This window comes from Gorilla gorilla, chromosome 6 (assembly GCF_029281585.2).
Source record: "Gorilla gorilla gorilla isolate KB3781 chromosome 6, NHGRI_mGorGor1-v2.1_pri, whole genome shotgun sequence".
NCBI lineage: Eukaryota > Metazoa > Chordata > Mammalia > Primates > Hominidae > Gorilla > Gorilla gorilla.
The window spans coordinates 152,594,943-152,614,490 of NC_073230.2; the positions used below are offsets into that span (position 1 = coordinate 152,594,943).

At 51.8% G+C, this 19,548-nt stretch overlaps 1 protein-coding gene across 5 annotated transcripts; it reads right to left on the reverse strand.

The window, feature by feature from the left end:
* Positions 1 to 15: 15 nt before the first annotated feature.
* EPHA1 (EPH receptor A1) lies at positions 16 to 17,774 on the reverse strand. Of its 5 annotated transcripts, none has more exons than XM_004046395.4 (18): positions 17,606 to 17,774; positions 16,493 to 16,560; positions 10,218 to 10,499; positions 8,550 to 8,952; positions 8,158 to 8,313; positions 7,501 to 7,845; positions 7,221 to 7,348; positions 6,820 to 6,970; positions 6,461 to 6,557; positions 6,204 to 6,262; positions 5,281 to 5,406; positions 4,216 to 4,401; positions 4,018 to 4,079; positions 3,705 to 3,911; positions 3,091 to 3,240; positions 2,564 to 2,757; positions 507 to 662; positions 16 to 422 (listed from the first exon to the last, which is right to left on the reverse strand). In XM_004046395.4, the coding sequence occupies exons 1-18, from the start codon at positions 17,685 to 17,687 to the stop codon at positions 344 to 346; spliced, it is 2,931 nt and encodes a 976-aa protein (XP_004046443.1). In that variant the 5' UTR covers positions 17,688 to 17,774; the 3' UTR covers positions 16 to 343. The 5 variants fall into 5 exon arrangements, with proteins under 5 accessions (XP_004046443.1, XP_018886546.1, XP_055203420.1 ...); XM_019031001.4 differs by having other exon boundaries at positions 7,738 to 7,845; positions 17,606 to 17,753; XM_055347445.2 differs by lacking the exon at positions 17,606 to 17,774 and adding an exon at positions 16,995 to 17,536.
* Between the last annotated feature and the right edge of the window lie 1,774 nt (positions 17,775 to 19,548).

A 19,548-nucleotide genomic window follows, 5' to 3' on the forward strand; every position in this document is an offset into this window, starting at 1 on the left:
CTCAGTAGTCAGCTCTTTTGTAGTGCCTACAGCCCTCATGGGTGGGATGGAGGCAGAAAATCAGTTCCTGTTTATTTACAAAAATATATATATGTGTATGTATGTATATATATTAACCCCTCAACTCCCTCCCATGATCATCCTTTTACTTCTACCCCCACCTCCCTTTTAAAACAAAGAGGTTTTCTGGGGTGCAGAGCAGGGTTCTCCTGAAAGTGGGCAGAAGCAGCACCGATAGCCTAGTCTGGCAGGTTGTGGGAAGGGGCGCAGGGAGTGACCATGAGTGACCTTGGCCCCGTGCTTCCTCCTTGCACCCTGATTGGGCATGGGGTGAGAGGAGGGATCAGTCCTTGAATCCCTGAATACTGCAAAGAATGCGCTTCTGGTGCCCGGGCAGTGTGATTCCCATCTGCGTCAGGTCCCTGTGGGCAAGAAAGGGTGGGGGCATGAGTCCGGAGGCTCCACCCCCGCAGCCCTCCCCTGCCCAGACAGCTCCAGCTCCTTACTCAGCGGTCAGCTCCAGCACACACTCCATGGTGTCCAGCCCAGCCGAGTGGAAATGCAGGATGTAGCGTTTCATGCGTATGGACTCGAGCCACTCAGAGACGGTTCGATACGGGATCCCATCTGAGCCGCTCAGGCTGGGCAGGCGGAGAGTCACCCTGTGGGATATGGGCATGTCAGTCACAGCGGGTACAGGGGCTGATCTGGTTGGCCTTGGCCTCTGAGCATCAGCAGCCAGCACTGAAGTTCGGTGTCTGGGCACAGAGATCATCTAGACTGTGGATCGACCCCACCATTATCTCTGAGCCCACTTCCTGGCCTGTTTCCTGGTGTGCTCACAACAGTGGACTGGCTGACAGTCCTGCTATGTCGACAGGCCTATAGGAAGGGACTGTCCTGGGAAGCCCCAACAGAAGGGGATCACCAGCCGGTCTCCTGCTGGAGTGGCCGGTTCTGGGCACCTGACTGAGGGCTGGTTAAGACATGGAAGTCTCCTGTCTGAGAGGAAGCTGAAAGTAGGAGAACAGAGGCCTGGCACCTGGGCGTGGTCCTGCCTTTTTCCATAGTGGCTGCTTGAGTTCCGGGAGCAGTCCTTCCTCACCACCTTCGACTTTGGTTGTTATTCTTGCACTCTGACACCCATAATACAATGAGTGTTCCTGTACTAAAGCTCACCAGAGCCAAAAACCATTAGCAAAGTAAATCTGCTGGGGGAAAAAATATCCAGCATTCCAGAAAGATTAGCACATGCAGTCTCCAGTGTATGAGGGAGTTGTGCTCCAAAAGATGGTTTCAAAAGTTGGAACTTAGAGCATGTTTTCTCCCAGAAACAAGATTATATATGGTGGTTGGATACAGAGGCCAGTTGGCCAGGTTGGCTACCCAATAAAGCACTTGAAGAACAGCCTTGCCTGCTTCCCCAACCTAAGCGCTCCCCCACCCCCCCATCAGTTCATTCTCTACACTCAGGCCATATTTTTGGTAAAATGCAGCTCTGACCATGTCCCCCGCTCCTGTGGACAGTTTTTAAGAATTGGTTCTCCAGGCCAGGCGAGGTGGCCCACGCCTGTAATCCCAGCACATTGGGAGGCCGAGGTGGGCGGATCATGAGGTCAGGAGTTCGAGACCAGCTTGGCCAACATGGTGAAACCCTGTTTCTACTAAAAATACAAAAATTAGCTGGGCATGGTGGCATGCGCCTGTAATCCCAGCTACTCAGGAGGCTGAGACAGGAGAATCACTTGAACCCTGGAGGTGGAGGCTGCAGTGAGTTGAGATTGCGCTGCGTTACTCCAGCCTGGGCGACAGAGCAAGACTCCGTCTCGGGGTGGAAAAAAAAACAACAACTCTGCACTCATGGTAAAATCCAAACTTCTCAACAGGGCTGGTCCTCTTTGTGTTGACTGGTTGTCTCTCCAGCCTCATGGCTGCTATTCCTAAACACGATGCTGCAGTCATCCTGCACTATCTGCAACCTACCAGCCCTCAGCTCCCCACAGACTAGCCATGTGATCCAGGAGCCTTCCCAAACCCTGCAAGGCTGCTCCTGCCTACCCCACCCCAGTCTGGCTGCCCAAGCTCCCTGGAGCAGGTACCAGGTAATAAGTGCTGCTGTATCTCCAATGTCCAGCAAACAGCTTGCACCAGTAGGTCCTCCAAAACTTCATGAATGGATGACCCTTTCCTTCACATGCAGAAATATTTCTATGGGAAAGGGGATGCATCCCAAGAATGGGCCACAGTACAACACAGTGGGATTGGCAAGGATGGCTCTGGGAGTGTCCTAGGTGAGGCTGCCTGAGAAGGGAAAAGATGGGCCCCCCCACCCCCAAGCCCAGGTGAAGTGAGGGAACTGGGGCCCAGCCGTAACTGATTTTCTGCAAATATGCGTAATCTAAAGCTGACCTCTTGGACTCTCCCCAAGGGCACGTCTTGCCTCATACACTGGACTTGGTCTAGAGCTCCCCAGGCCCAGCGCTCAAAGAGGATTGGCTGAATGCCCATTTCCACTCTCCTAGTGCTGCCTCTGGGTTCCCTAGTCCTTCCCCTGCATGGTTACCTGGGGTCAAAGTTGGCAATGGTCCGCAGGGAGTGGGGGTTGGCAAGCAGTTGCTCCAGATGTGCCTGAAGCTTCTGGAAGTGTGGCCGGCGGGCACGGTCATATGCCCAGCAGTTCTTCATGAGCTCATACAGAGGGGCAGGGCAGTCCACAGGAGGGGGCAACCGGTACCCATCCTCAATGCTCTTCATAACCTGCACGGTGGGACAGGAGGATGCTCTAGAGTAGCAAGCTAACCTGGAGGCCCATGAGAAACTGACGGTCACACAAGATAATTGCAGTGGAGATCCTAGGCAGGATGGGAGGAGGTGGGAGGACCAGGGTGGGAGGATCACAGTGGGAGGATCAGGGTGGGAGGAGTAAAGAGAGCAGGGCATGAGGTGAAGGACCAGAGGAGCCAGGAGTACAGAAAAACTGAAGGTCATGAATAAATAAAGATATTTGCAGGAAAAGGCCATGGGAGGACCTTGAGAGGGAATAAGAGGTGTGAATTAGAGACAAGATGAGGAAGAATATTCTGGGCTCACCTCCTGATTGCTCATCTCCCCATAAGGCTTGTCGCCAAAGCTCAGCACCTCCCACATCACAATCCCAAAGCTCCACACATCGCTGGCTGTGGTGAAGATCCGATGGGCAATGGCTTCAGGGGCTGTCCAACGGATAGGGATCTTTCCTCCCTAAGAAGGCACACGGGTCAGGGACGGAAAGTTATGGTGTCCACCTGAGCACGAGTCTTTGTGCTTCTTTTATTGTATTTTTGTTTTATTTTTTTTGAGACAGAGTCTCGCTCTGTTGCTAGGCTGCAGTGCAGTGGTGCAATCTCGGCTCACTGCAACCTCCACCTCCCAGGTTCAAGCGATTCTCCTGCCTCAGCCTCCTGAGTAGCTGGGACTATAGGCGCCTGCCACCACGCCCAGCTAATTTTTTGTATTTTTAGTAGAGACGGGGTTTCACCATGTTTGCCAGGCTGGTCTCGATCTCCTGACCTCGTGATCCACCTGCCTCAGCCTCCCAAAGTGCTGGGATTACAGGTGTGAGCCACCGTGCCTGGCCAAGTCTTTGTGCCTGTATACACGTGACTGTATGAATGGCTTGTTATGGGGCAATGTGAATGTGCACTGGGTTTGTACCGGCCTCTAACCTGGGTTTCGTATGTGCCATCAAAGTCATCCAGGAGGCGAGTCAGGCCAAAGTCAGACACCTTGCAGCACAGGTTTTGATTCACCAAGATGTTTCTGGCAGCCAGGTCCCGGTGGACATAATTGTGATTACTGAGGTAGTTCATGCCAGATGCTATGCCCTGCAGCATGGCCACTAGCTGCCCAGGGACCAGCTGGTCCTCCCGCTCCTGCAGCAGGGTGAGTGGGTGAGTCAGGGGATGGGCCAGGTCTCCTCCCAGTGCCCAGGGTACCATGGTGCATCCCCCTCCCCAGCTAGTCCTCTGCCCTCCTCACCCTCAGGAAGGCATCCAGGGCTCCATTCTCCATAAATTCTGTGATGATCATGATCGGCTTTCCTGAGACACAGACACACATATCACACTCAGAACCGGGCTTCCTGCCCTTGGCCACACATCCTCCCTACACTTCCAGTGGTTTCACCCCTCTTTCCTGCATTTCCCGCCCCCAGCTGAGGGAGACCACTCATCGTACGCTTTGTGACGACGCCTTCCAGATGCAGAATATGCGGGTGGCTAAACTGGCCCATGATAGTTGCCTCTCGAAGGAAGTTCCACCACTGGCCACCTGGGGATGTGTCTTTTAAGGTCTTAATGGCCACAGTCTTGCAGTCCTGGCTGGGGAGCCTCAGGGTCCCTCGATACACTTCCCCAAACTCTCCTGGGTAGAAAGAAAACAGGCTGTGGCCCGAGGCACTGCAGGGCTCCTCCAGGGGACAGGCAGCAACCCCTCCAGTCCTCCGGCCCTTTTCTTTTCTGAAGGATCAGAAGCGTGGAGTGCCCTTCCTGGGACAGGGCGTGGGCTGTCCTTCCTGGGGAAGGTCAGAGTCTGGAGCTGGAGTGCAATACCGTGACCTATTCACCACTGTCTCCCAGTGTTTGCACAGTTCTTGGCTCACAATAGGCGCTCAGCAACCGCAGGGTGAATGAACCCTGTGGAGCGGGACTGGGCCGTGCTCATGAAGAGCAAGCTAGTGCGGCGCTAGTACCCAAGTGGCAGGGACGCTGGCTATGGCCGCCTCTCTTCTGTGAGCTCCTCTGGTCCCAGCTTGCCTGGCTCAGCTGCACAATTGGCAAGGACACCACCAAGCTTTGTTCTCCACTGAGATCCATTTCCTCTGGTGACCCAAGGGAACAGGGCAGCCCAAGGACACTGGGCCTCTGATGGGGTGGAATGCCAGGCTAGGGAGGGAATGAGTCCTACATTTGGGCATCATCACAGAACATCCGGACCCTCAGCACAGCAGCACCTCTGTGGATGAAAACAGTGTATTTAATGCCCTTTATCAGAAACTCCAAAACCACAGAAGCAAGTGTGTAGGAGAAGGGGTTGCTCCAGGGCACCTGATGAGGGGTTTTTAACAAGAACACAATGGTTCAAAGAGGATACAGACCAGAGCAGAGTGAGTACCTCTGGAAACTCTTGGACCAGAGAAGCCAGCTGAGCTGCCCAGGGAAGTGCTGGAAGGAAGGGGCCTGCTGGTGGCTCTGTGCTGCCCCACACGGCGGGGGGCCTGCTGCGGTGCACAGCAGGACTCACCTTCTCCTATGACAGTGTCCACCATCAGCCACGCTGGATCGAGCTCCCGGGTAAAGTCCAAGGCTCCCTGTGCCGGGTCCTCGTATGCCTGGAGGTCCACATAGGGCTTCAGCCACAGCTTGTCCTCTATGGGCAGAACATGAGGTTGGGGAGTACCAACATCAGGGCTCAGGAGTATGGGGGTCAGGAGAAGAGCCAGCAGCAGACCACACACTTCTCCACACCTCCCTGTTTCCCAAGGTGACTCCTGTTTGGGCTGAGGTGGGAGAAAGTCTCCATTTAGCAACTAGGCCTTTCTTCTCCCTGTCTATGCTCCAAGCTCTGCTGTCCTCACTCCACAAGGTCCAGGGCGGTGGCCAGGATCCACACCCGGAGAGCATATTTGCTGCTGAGTTGCCCAATCTTCTCAGCGGCCAGTCCCCACACTGCTCTGGTCAGTCACACCTCGTTCACATTCCCAGACAGAGCCGCGCATGGCTCCCACCCCGGTTGCCCGGATGGACCACTCACTCTCCCCTTTGTGGGTCACCTAATGAGGTGACAAGCAAGAAGCTCATAAGCCTCGGAGGACGTCAATCCTCCTCCCGCCTGGCCTCGGCCCACAGGCCTGGCCTCCAGGATGGGGAGGGCTGTCCAGAGCCCAAGGTGACAAGACAGCGGCACCAGCAGTGAACGGACACTAACAGATAATTGCATCAGAGCCACTGGGGGGCTACCAGTACATAGTTAATTAACCAAAGTTAATTAGGTAGCAAAACACAAGAGCCCTGGGGACAACAAACCCCACATGTCCCCCGGAGTTGGCCTAGCAAATGTGTCCCTTGATCCCTTCCCAGTGGCACCTCCCAACACACACACACACACACATGCACACACAGGTGTGTACACGCATGTGGGGACACACGCAGGTGCACCCGACTCACCTCGATCCACATCGGTGGCGCGGTCACGCTGCCTTTGCTGCCTCTGCCGCTGGGCTCTCCTGCGGGGGTTGGGGACCAGCTCCTTCAGGGCCCCAGGACCACCTCAGGGGTCCAAGGGACTCTGGCTGAATCTTCCCCAGAAACGGGCTGGGAGTGCAGGATGGGTTTTGGTACTAGGGGATGGGAGGGTCGTTGGGGCTGCAGTCAGGGGCTTCTGACCCAGGGCTGGTGGTTGGGGAGGGGGCAGGAGCTGGCACCTGGACCGGAAAACGAGAATCCCAAGCAGCAAGGCTGCACCAAGCAGCAGCCCAAAGATGACGGCTACGATCTCTCCTCCAGTCAGGCCCCTGGACACTGTAGGCACAAAGGGATGAGGAAGTGTTGGGACTCACAGTCCGTAGGAATGAGGGGGGTTAAAGGGCAGGGCCCTGGGTACACCTAGGATCAGATCTTTCAGTGTGCATCAGGTCGGTGTCTGTCCCCTACCGCCGGAAGAAGGGAGTGTGTGTGCATGTGTGTAGAGGAAGAGGAAGGGTCGCTACGTGGAACAGGAGCTGAGTTGCCTCAGTGAGGCAACAGGTGTATGTGTGTTGGGGCAGAGCACAAGATACCCCACCTGGTGGGCTGGTCCGAAACTCATGATCAGGGGAGAAAGGGCCAGGACCCAGTGGGGTCAGCATTCGGACTCTGACGATGTATGTGGTGTCAGGCTGCAGCTCTGTCAGCAAGACCCTGGGTTCTAGAACCATCTGGTACCGTTCTTCATCCTGTGGGTTGGAGTTGCATTAAGTGGGCAGTGCTGAGCCAGACCCGGGTGGATGTGATGGACAGCATCAGAGTACATGGGGAGGGGCTGGAGAGCAGAATGGTTAGGACAGGGTTCTTCATAGACTTTTGTCCTGAGAAAGCCACACAGTGGACTTCGGGTGGATTCCTCCCAACCCACACCCCAGGCTAGGAATGTTGGGGTGTGCCCGGGCATGGACACTGAAGACCATCTCTCAGTAGCATCCTGACCTGGTTCAGCACGTGCAGCTCATAGCTCAGGTTCGCCCCAGGGCTTCGGGGCCGGGACCCCGCCCAGGTCAGCTCTAGTTGCCTCGGTTCTTTCTTCACCAGTCTCAGAGACAGGCCTGACAGTGACTCTGGGGGTCCAGAGGGATAAGGTTGGATATGTAAGGAAAAAGGAAATAACCTTAGTAACTTTTCTATGGCTTCCTGCCCATCAGTTTGTCCTGTGGTCTTAAGCCCTTCTGTCTCCACCAGGTCCCTGTCCCAGCCCCTCTCAGCCTCTCACCTGCATGCCCCATGCTGATGCTGACTGAGGTGCTGGCATGGCCAGAGCTGCCCAGCCCTGACACTCCATTTTGGGCTTCCACATTAAAAGTGTAGTTGGCATAAGGTTCAAGGCCATTGACATGCACTGCAGGTGTGGTGAGCCCCCGGGCACCCGGCGAGAAGTGCACGCCCACCCCACAGGGCTGGCAGGGCCCCCCGTCCTGTGCTGTGCCCTGACACTGGGAACACCTCACACTGTATCTGACATCCTGGCGTCCCCCCGTATCTGCTGGGGGTTCCCAATGCAGGGAGAGCTGAGTCCCTGAGGCAGAGAAGCTCAGGTTTCGGGGGGCCGAGGGGGGACCTGTGGGAGAAGAGGAGCCATCAGTAGAAGCCGACCTCGCTGTCACCCGAGCTGCTGATCCCTGGCCTCCACCACCACCCAATTCTCGATGTCCTCTGAAGTCCTCTTGGGGAGATTTGATTTCTACTGGGTTTGACTACATCTCTGCGTTCTTCTAGGGAGAGCAGGGTGCCAGGGCAGGGGCTAAAAGTGCCTGACACCCTGGACAATCTCCAATATCTGACAAGCTCTGGAAAAATCCAACCCTGACAAAGTCTCAGCAAAGATCCAGCCCCTCCCTCCAGATGGCCACGCCCCACCCCCTGGACTTACCTGTGCATGCCACCTGGGGGCCCTCCCCGGGAGCTCTGTAATGGCCGCTCTCACAGGTACAGATGGTGGCCCCCTCAGACTCAGCAGTGCTCTGCTGGGGGCACGTGAGACAATGGGGTGTGTCCATGTCCATCCGGTAGGAGCCGCTAGGGCAGGCTAGAGAGAGAATGCAGCAGAACAGTGGTTCTGTAAATGTTTTTACAGGCAGAATCACCACCACCCCTTCCTGCCCCAATCCCTTCTACTGGAAACATCTCTGCATGTGTGTGTCCGCTGCTCTGGGACACTGAGGTTAAAAACCCACTGAGGCGGAGCACTGGCCTCCATCTCTCCGGGGTACTCCTGCAATCCTCCCGAGTGGTTCCTCAGGTTCTCACCGCCTCCGTTCTTACCAACACATCCCTCGCCACTGCCACCTTCCTCATAGCCAGGCTCACAGTGGCACCGTCCTACAGGCACCAGCCACTCGCCATCAGGGCTGCAGTGCATGCGGGGTGCACCTGAGGGCCTGGGGCTGGCCCGCGCGTGGGGCAAGCAGGTCCCCGCCACTTCCACCAACCCAGCGGGGCCAGGCAGAGTGTCTGGGAATTGGGCCAAGCCATTCAGGGTCTCAGGACAGCGCTGGTAGAAGACCCGGACAGACACCAGGGCCACACAGGCTCCTGGGTTGTGGAAAGCGAGGTAGAGGCCACGGCGGGTCAGGCGGCCCAGAGAGCAGCGCTCCACATTCAGCTTCATGGAGCCAGACGCAAGGTCTCGAATGGTGAAGCTCTGGTCTGCAGCCACCGTGGTTACCTGGGTAGAGGGTGGGGAAGAAAGGGGAGCAATGGCAAAGTCCTGCTTCTTTCCCACATAACAGAAACAATTGTTTGCTTAATACTTTCCACAACCATGAACAATGAGCCTTGTATGTGTGAGGTGCCAGGCTAAGCATTTTATGTGCATTATGCTATTTAGCTCATGCAATCCTCTTATGAGGTAGGATGGCTTATTGTCTCTATTTAATAGATGAGGAAACCAAGGCTAATAGAAGTTAAAGACCTTGTATAAGATCACACAGCTACCACATCATGGGGCTAGGGCTGGAATCCAGGCATTGGGACTCTACAGTCCATAAAATTTCTGCTATTCAGAGGCATTCCCAAACTCAGTGCCAATAACATGATGAGTTATAGAGCATATCATCAATTTATTACTAGTAACACATTTTACATTTTCTCTTTGGAAAGAAACAAGAGCATATCCTATCATAAAATGCTCCTTACTCTTCTGCATCCCAGGATGTTTTTTTGAGTAGGAAAGAAAGGGATGTGCTGGAGAGTACTAGCCTGCAGGGAATTGTCTTGCTACATGACTCCAGTGATACTATGGGAGTGGGTTGCTTATGAACATCGTGGGTATCGATAGGAAAAGTCTAAATAACTCTGTGCTACACTTCCCTCCTCCCCATGGTATCCTGTGATCTCAGTGGATGCCTATAAAAGCCTATAAAATAGATATAGCTGGCCCTATTATTGTCACTATTTTATGACTCTCCAACAAAAGCTGGAGAGGTTAAATGACATCCCCAAAGTCACGACACAGCAGAAAAGATACTCAAATCCAGCCCTTCTGATTTCCAATGCCACATTGTTCTTTTTTTCTTTAGAGACAGGATCTTGCTCTGTTGCCCAGGCTGGTGTGCAGTGGCACAATCATAGATCACTGCAGCCTCAAACTCCTGGGCTCAAGTGATCCTCCTGCCTCAGCCTCCTGAGTCGCTGGGACTACAGGTATGGGCCACCATGCCCAGGTGATTTTTAATTTTTTGCAGAGATGAAGTTTTGCTATGTTGCCCAGGCTGGTCTCAAGCTCCTGGCCTCAAGTGATCTTCCCACATTGGTTTCCCAAAGCACTGGAATTACAGGCACAAGCCACCATGCCCAGCCTTCAAGTGCCAAATTCTTTTCATGATTCTACCTCTGCACCCTCTTCCTGTCTCTGCAACCTTCTCTGGCACCCAATAAGGAGCCAGGCAGGGATCTGCACCAGGACCCAGATGGCATGGAGGGAAGCAGCACCTTCTGGAACAAGGGCCGTCGGAGCTGAATGCCCACATCCTGGTCACTCTCCATGTACAGAAGGTTGAAGGTCTCCTTGCAGCCCAGAGGCCCGGCTCCCCCAGGGAAACTCTTGCAGTCCCGCACGGTGAACTGCAGCTCCACGTGGACACGGGAAGCCTCCTCCCCGCGGTAGATCCAATTGGAGCGAAGCCAGTGGTCAGTGTCTCTGCGTCCTTGCATTGGGCAGTCCTGGTACATGTACAGGGGTGTCCCATTCAGTATCTGTTGCTGTTCACTCCACTGCAAGGAGGGAATCAGAGTCAGGGACCAGATCATCACCTGCTCCCCAAACCCTTGGTTTTTAGAGCTGATGGAGAAGCAGCTGTGTCAGAGCCCCTCAGGTTTATGCTACTTGTCCTGCCTCTCCCCACCCCTCAGCTCCAGGACAGTAGACTGAGTGTTTAGGGTTGGGGATTTATTTGGATATAAGATGGGCAAGACAATAGTCCCTTAACATCCCTAGTTGATCCTGGTCCGTTCAGTTAGTCTAGTCCACTTATTTCATCAGCAGAACAGTCAGGTACCCCCAAGGCAAAGCTCATTTACAAAACCCTTCTGTTTCTTCAAGAGGATATTGGTGAATTTTTTGTTTTTCAGAGACAGGGTCTCGTTCTGTCTGCAGCGCAGTGGTATAATCAAAGCTCACTATAGCCTCAAACTCCTGGGCTCAGTCTCCGAAGTAGCTGGGACTACAGGTGCCTGCCAACACACTGGGCTATTTTTTCTTTTTTGGTAGAGATGAGTTCTTGCTATGCTGTCCAGGCTGATCTCAAACACCTGGACTCAGATGATCCTCCTGCTTGGCCTCCCAAAGCCTGTGAGCCACCACACCCAGCCCAAGATTTATTTTTAATTATTAAAACCCTTTAGATTTGGAGGGTAAGAACAAGCACAGAACTGTATAGGGGATTCTCATCCTCTCCAATATTTCAATTATAGCCATCATCGAAATCAACAATTGACAGATTTGGCTGGACTTCTTGATACTTATCTAGTCTACTCCCCTTAACTTTTTGTTTGTTTGTTTGAGGCAAAGGTCTCACTCTGTCACCCAGGCTGGAGCTGGAGTGCAGTGGCACAATCTTGGCTCACTATAACCTCCGCCACCTAGGTTCAAGCGATTCTCCCACTTCAGCCTCCTGAGTAGTTGGGATTACAGGCACGCACCACCATGCCCGGCTAATTTTTTGTATTTTTAGTAGAGACAAGGTTTTGCCATGTTGGCCAGGCTGTTAGCTTCTTTTATCTGAAAAGAACTTTTAAACTTAGTAATATTAATGGCTAGCACTAACATAGTGCTTACCATGGCCCAGTCACCGGTTTAAGCACTTTCCACGAGGAAACTGAGGCACAGGGAGGTCGAGTGACTTGCCAAGGTACTCAGCTATGAGAGGCAGAGCTGGGAAATGAGCCAGACACTCCAGGTTCCAGAATTCATGCTTTTAATCGTTATACCTCTGTGTGCTTATTGTGAAAAGTCAAAAAGTAAAGACTTACACAGAATAAAGTTTAATTCCCTCACCCTCATCCTTCCACTCTCATTCTCAGAGGCAGCCACTCTCAGCAATTGTTAGCAAAACTTTCCAGACCATTTTTCAATGCCTCCAGAGAACTGCTTGAATGTTTCTGAGTTTTGCTTTCAACACGGGATCATACAAGTGTTATTTTGTAACCTACTTTCTGTTTTCACAAATAATAAGTATTTGAGGGCCGGGAGTGGTGGCTCACGCCTGTAATCCTAGCACTTTGGGAGGCCCAGGAAGGCAGATTCCCTGAGGTCAGGAGTTCGAGACCAGCTTGGCCAACAAGGCAAAACCTCCCATCTCTACTAAAAATACAAAAAAATTAGCTGGGTGTGGTGGCACATGCCTGTAATCCCGGCTACTTGGGAGGCTGAGGCAGGAGAATGGCTTGAACCCAGGAGGTGGAGGTTGCAGTGAGCCAAGATCTCGCCACTGCACTCCAGCATGGTCGACAAAGCAAGATTCCCTCTCAAAAAAGTCTTTGAAAGATAGCCACAAAAGTGTATATAGAGCTTTCTTACTTTTTTTTTAAGCAATCCATAAGTAATACTCCATTGTAGAGAAGGCCATAATTTATTTATTCCCATTCACCTATTGTTGGACATTTAGACAGCTTCTAGTTTTTTTTTCTTTTTAAAGAAATCATGTACAGATTGATGTAAGATTTCCATGGAACTGCCATATCAAAGGGTAGACATACTACAGGTTTTATAAGATACTGTCAAATTGTCTTCCAAAAAAGGTTTATCAATTTACACTTCCACCAGCAACACAAGAGGGCTCATTTTCTCAAAACTTCATCAACACAGAATACTAATAACCTTTTTGCCTTTTGCCAATCCTAGGGTCAAAACACAGCTTCTTAGCATTTTAATTTGCATTTCTTAGAGGAGGAAGTTGTATATTTCTCTTTTGTTCATTGACTATTTGTATGTTTATGCAATTATCTGTCTATAACCTTTGCATGACATTCTATTATCTTTTGATTACTCAGTTGGATGAGTTTCTTTTTTAAACTTATTATAGACACGAATCATTTCCTTCAAATGTATGTTTCAAATATTTTCTCCCTGTCTGCCATACCACTTAGCTTTGTTAATGATGTTTTGATGTGGACTTACATTGTAAATTTCTTACATAATAACATCTACAGTATTTCCCTTCATGATTTCTGGGTTGTATATTTGGCTTGGGAAGTTTTCCTATCTCAAGATTATAATGATCTATATTTTCTCCTAAAATTTGTGTAGGTTGGCTTTTAGGTTTAGATTTTAGTTCTCTTAGAATGAATTTTGTGTATAATGGAGAGATATATCTTTTTTTTTTTTTTTTTTTTTTTTTTTATGAGACAGAGTCTTGCTCTATTGCCCAGGCTAGAGTGCAGTGGTGCGATCTTGGCTCACTGCAAGCTCTCCCTCCAGGGTTCACGCCATTCTCCTGCCTCAGCCTCCCAAGTAGCTGGGACTACAGGCGCTCGCCACCATGCCTGGCTAATTTTTTTGTATTTTTAGTAGAGATGGGGTTTCACTGTGTTAGCCAGGATGGTCTCAATCTCCTGACCTCATGATCCACCCGCCTCGGCCTCCCAAAGTACTGGGATTACAGGCGTGAGCCACCGCGCGTGGCTATGGAGAGATATATCTTTATATATTTATTTAAAAATTATGAATATCTAACCGTCAGTTTATTGACTAGTTGTTACTTTCCATATTGATTTGCAATTCCAATGCTATCACATACTAAAATCTCATATAAGTAGGGTCGTTTTTGGACTTTCTATCCTGTCCCATTAACCTGAGTGATCTTGTGCAAGACATATGTTTTAGTTATAGCTGATGGTTCTGATATCTGCTTGTCAGACAAGTCTCCCATTTCATTCTTCAAAAACTCTTCTCAACCATTCTTATTTCCTCTGTCAGATGAATTTTCAAAAGCTCTCAAATTCTATAAAGTATTCTATTGATATTTTTGTTGCAACCCCATAATTTAATGCAGAATAGATTGAGGCCCTTAGAAAGTTCACTTTCCTGAGGTTTTTACTCCATTATAATGCAGGGGCCCTCATCCCCACCCTCAGCTCTGGGAAAAGGCAAAAAAAATCATTAATCAAAAATTTGGGGTGAGGTGGGGCTGAAATAGAAGCTGCTATGAGGCACATATTTCTGCATTATGTTAGGGAGTTCAAAGATTGGGCAAGGGGTGTCTAAAAGGCAAGGAAGCTGGAATGAAAAAGGCACCAAGAGTCTGCTCCTAAGGAAGGCTGTGCTGGGGAAGCCCAAGTGGAAGGCACTGGCGGGGGTCAGGTGGGCAGTGTGGTGAGTGGTTAATGTGCAGCTCATTAGCCAGATTGCTGTGGCTGAAGCTGGAGCCAGGAGAAGCAGATGTTCCCAGCTGTGACTTGCCTCTCCCAGTTCCAGCAGTGACAGATGGGCGAGAGCCAGCTGTCCAGGATCAGCAGTAAGGATCCTTTTGCTTATCACTCAGGCGCTGCTGGCTGCCACATGGGTGCATTCTGGATCTGAATGCCTGCGTGTGCATGTGTGTACGTGTGTGTGTGTTTGTGTTTTGAAAAGATGGGGAGAAGGAGGGGGACAAGGTAGATAGTGGGAGTGTATGATTGCTGGCTGTCTCCTTGCCCTCCTAGCATGCAGGACTGTTTTGCCTGTGCTGAGAAAGTGGCCTTGCTGCCATTCCAGTCAAATTAGGGAAGAGTTATTTGGGTGGAGGTGTCAAGGGCCCAAGGAAGGCCCATGGGAGCCAGAAGACTGACCTGCAGCTATCACTGTGGGTGATTAGCTGATTTATGAGATAAGTCACCCATTAGGGCTGGATCTTCCAAACGGCCCCTCCCAGAGGATCCCCTATGGTTTAGTCTATTAGCTCTAATTACAGGCTACTCTGTAGGAGAACAGAGAACGGAGCCAGGACTGTAGGACCCAGAGGGAAAGAAAGCAAGTAACCCTGACCCCAGAAACAGGGACTGGATTGAAGTCTCAAGTACTGGGGTAAGGAAGGAAACCCTGAGAGAAGGGGTTCCACAGCCAGAGTTGCAGATGCTCCGGTAACTTAGGCAGCCTCCTGTGGTTCTGTGACCAGCTGTGCTGCTGGCAGAAAGGGTGCTGTGAATTGTAAAATATATATTTGGTCTTTGTCCACATTTCCTGGCAAACAACCCCTAAAGCCCTCAAAATCCCTGAAGTGACAAATGTCTTTTTATATGCTAATGAGCTGACTGCCAGGGATGGGAACTAGACTGGGGTGGGGGAGGCCCGGGTGGCAGAAGGCAACCTTGTGATTGGAGTTGGAACTTTCGGCCCCACCCCCAACTTCCAGGGAAGGTAGAGAGGTTGAAGGTTGAGCTGATAACCAGTGGCCAATGATCTAATCAATCACGCCTATGTAATGAAGTCTCCATAAAAGCCCAGAAGGACGGGGTTGGGAGGGCTTCTGGATGGCCATACATGATTAGGTCCCTGCAGGGTGGCTCGCCTCCTTCACATATACCTTGCCCCATGCAGCTATTCCATCTGGTGTTCATGGTACCATTTGTAATATCCGTTATAGTAAGCCAGTAAATGCAAGTCAATGTTTCCCTGAGTTCTGTGAGCCATCCTAGCAAACTAATTGAACCCGAGGAGGAGGGTCAGGTAAACCTGATTACAGCCGATGGAACAGAAGTATAGGTGACAACATGTTGCTTGTGATTGTTGTCTAGAGGAGGGCAGTCTTGTGGGGCTGAGCCCTCAACCTGAGGCTATCTCCAGGTAGATAGTGTAAGAACTGACTAAAATTAGAGGACACTCAGCTACTGTCCACTGAAGAATCTGCCAGAGAGAACTGACGGCAGGCGGGAGGAATCCCTACACGCATTTTGGTGACCACAGGTCACCGAAGCGATTTGTGTTGAGAGTGCAGTAGGAAAAAACTGAGTTTGGTTTTTTGTACATCGTAAGAGCTGCTCTCTGCATTTGAGTCTGAATATGCTCTCTCAGACCCACCTCACAACCTGTTCACTGAGTCTTAGGAACATCCAAGGAAGGAAGGGAACTGGAACAAGCTCTGACACTTTCAAACAGCTGGAATGCATGGTGTGCACGCAGTCAGCCTGAGGAGGTGTGGAGGATGAGCTAAGGGCTCAGAAACCTTTAGGGGAGCAGCTTTTAACTTCGGAGGAGTCAAAGACCCTTTGAAGAATTTGATGAAAGCTTTGGCTGGTGTCTCTAGAAAAAAAAATGCCCGCTTACATATACAGAATTTAGAGTACAGTTTCATGGGGTTTCCCCACCCCCTGAAACCTATCAATGCAACTTCATTGGGATGAATGGATCTCAGATTGAGGATGCTTTTCTGCCTTTTCTATCCCTCCCCAAGCAAAGCACTGGTCTCAGCCTTCAACTATCCCCAGCATGGTGCATTCTCTCCCCGGGTATGTGAGCTCCTCTCCCCCTCACAAGTATCAGCTTGTATTCACAATATTCCCAAGTATTCACTGGAGGAGCCAGGCCATTCAAGCGTTCATCTTGGGGTGAAGTCTGACCCCCCCACCCCTTGTCCCATTGAGGAGGCTCTGACTCAGCCTCCTCTCCCCCTCCCTGAGGAGACACTTCCAGTTTTTCCTGCTCTTTTCTCTGTTCCTCCACCCACCTCTCCGCCCCATTTCCCACTGGCCTTCAGGAGTCTTCCAAGATCCTTCCCTCTTCTGACACTTACCCCATCTTTTGGGGGATCCAGCAGCCAGCCCAGCTCTCCCTGTGCCTTGCTTGTGTCCATCAGAGTAACTGAGAGTGGGGAGAAAAGAAGTCTGTCACCTCTGGGGGAGGAGGTGCCCCTGCAGCCCACATTAATCATTCTGGGGCCTCAGCCCCAGGCTGCAACATCCTGTTCCTAAAAGCTGTGACTTCCTGAGGCTTAGGAGAGAAAAAGGGCTCAGGACTGAGGAGTGAAGAGCTCCAGGGATTTCACTCTTCTTTGTGTGTGTGAAGGAAGGCAGGCAGAGTGGGACAAGGGTTGGAGCGCTGGGTCTTTGACCAAAGTCAATGCAAGAAGAGCAGCCCCACAAGACGCTCAGTTACCCAGGCTGTTGTGGCCTGGGACACCCATCAGCTGCAGGATTGGAACGCGTGGAGGGCAGGAGGAGCTCACCTCTGCTAGCCAGGAGTGGGCAGGGTGGACCGGGGACCTCGGAAGGGGTTTCGTGGGTAGGGAGGCTCACCTCCACTGTCCGAAGCCTGCTTTGGCCTGACCTGGCCAGTGATCAGAGCCGTGAAGTGGGGATGAGGCACAGCTGCCTGCCTGGGAAGTGGTGGGGAGTAGGGCCGGAGAGGGTGTTCCAACTTTCACATGGAATATTCGACTGGGACAACTGGGAACCCCTGTGGCGTCAGTCCTAACCCTTCTCCCGGAGGCAGCTCCCTCTGTCCCTGGCCTAGGTTGGCAGGAGGCGACTTCCCACCTTCAACTTCCAAGGGCTCAGATCTCTGGGGTGGGCACCTGAAGCTGGGACTGTCTGGGAATGCAGGCAGGGGTGCGGGTGCAGGTGCTACTTCCTGGCAAGGGTCCGGAATTCCCTCCCCACTCCCAGGCGCAGATTGCTGGCCTGCGGGAGTGGGGGTGACTGACCCGGGAGAGCAGCCGCTTGGGGTTAAAGACCAAAGATGGGCCTGGCCAGTCGATAGCCTGGCGGTCGGGCACAGCGAGAGAGCTGGCGAGGGTCGCGGGGAACATGGCCTCCCGAGGAATGCCGGCTTCTGCAGGGGGGTGCTGGCCGGGCCCCGGAAAGGGGCGGGGCGCGGGGGTTGGGGGCGCGGGGGCGGGGGTCGGTACCTTCCTTGGCGCGCGCCCCCGGGGGCAGCGGGGCGCAGAGCAGCAGCACCAGCCCTAGCCCCAGGGGCCAGCGCCGCTCCATGGCTCCGGGCCGGGACCTGGGACAGTGGCCCGGATGGCAGCGCCAGGTTGCAAGGGACTAGGCGAGCCGGGCGGGCCGGGCGGGGGCGGGGGGCGGGGCCAGCGCCGGGGGCGGAGTCCCGGCCTCACCTGGTTCACCTCCTTAAAGGGACAGTAGGGCAGGAAAGAAACTTGCTAGACTGGTAATCAAATTCAAGAACCGGAGGCGTCTTGACCCGAATGAGACTGCGGGCGCCGCCTAGTAGGTGGGATTAAGAATTGACGAACCTTTTCCCAATTCTAATCCTAAACTCAACCCAATCTTGATCCAGCTTTTAACCTAATTCTACCTCTGACTTGAATTACACTCCTATATTCCTCTTTCTGTCTTTGTGCAGGCCCCAGAGCTGGGTAATAGGGCCGGGGAAGGCAAGGGGTAAGAGTCATATCTTCACCCTCTAGCAGGGGAGGCTTAGATGACCACAATGCAAGGTGGGGTACAACCTGCAGTGAAGCATCTGGAGATTAGAAGAGGAAGCAAGTCCAGTCATCGGGGCACATTAGTTGAGTCTTCAGGGAGAGCTGGTGTGACCTGGGTTTTCAGTGGCAGAGATTGGGAAAGGCACCAGCAAGGGCCTGAAGGCAGGGAGCCTCAAGGTGCGCCCAGGGAGTGGTGAATGGACCAGTTTGACTGCTGGGGCGCAGGATTTGTCTTGGGAATCAGGGCAGAAAGGCAGGTGTGGGCCAGGGCTGGGTAAACAAGAAAAGGAGTTTGAACCTTGAAATGCACTTACACAGCAGACATGAATATCTGGTTAAGGTTCCAGCCACAGGTGGCAGGGAAGGATATTTTAACCCATCTTAGTGGTGTCAAGCCACGTGCCCTCTCACTTTCTTGCGGACTTCCTTATATTCTTCTTTTTCTTTTTTGAGATGGAGTCTCGCTCTGTGGCCCAGGCTGGAGTGCAGTGGTGCAATCTTGGCTCACTGCAACCTCCGCCTTCCTGGTTCAAACGATCCTCCTGCCTCAGCCTCCCGAGTAACTGGGATTACAAGCGTCAAGCGTGCACCACCACACCCAGCTAATTTTTCTATTTTTAGTAGAGACGGGGTTTCACCATGTTGGCCAGCCTGGTGTCAAACTCCTGACCTCAAGTGATCCCTCCTGATCTCAAGTGATCTCCCTGCCTCTGCCTCCCAAAGTCCTAGAATTACAGGCCTGAGTTACTGCGCTCTGCCGAGACTTTCTTATATTCTATTTAGTAAATGTTTGTTCAGTTTCTACTATGCATGCAGGAAGCTCTAGAAGCACCTAAGAACAGAAGGACAATGTCTTGCCCTATATAAGCTATTAATTTGGGGATGCTGGGGGTTGAGACATAAATAATTGCACAGATGATTGAAATGGCGGGCAGGAGTGGACCCCAGGCAAGGTACACACAGGGGTCACGGTGGCTCAAAGGGGAGTGATGCATTTACTAAAGAGGCTGGGGGTCCACTCCTGGCCCCTCCTTGGCTCCATCCCATCTGGGTAAATTGTTCATAATTTTTCTATCATTTACATTGTTGCACATTTCGGTACTGTGAATGAAGGGAGGTGTTGGATTATAGGTGCTTTTTCTCATTTTCAAAATGTAATGCTTCTCAGGTTTTTTGTTTTTTTTTTTTTTTTGCTTTCTTATGCAGATACGTATATGACAAACACGGCCCATCAGTTCTTGGCTCAGACTATACTTATTTGCATAAATAAATGTAATTCATGTACATTGGTTAGGAAATTCGTGTTGAATATACAGAAACAAAATGGGAAGTAGAACCGTCTGCCCTCCAACACTCTAATTTCTGTTCCCCAAGTTAACCACCGTCAACTGTTTCTTGTAAGT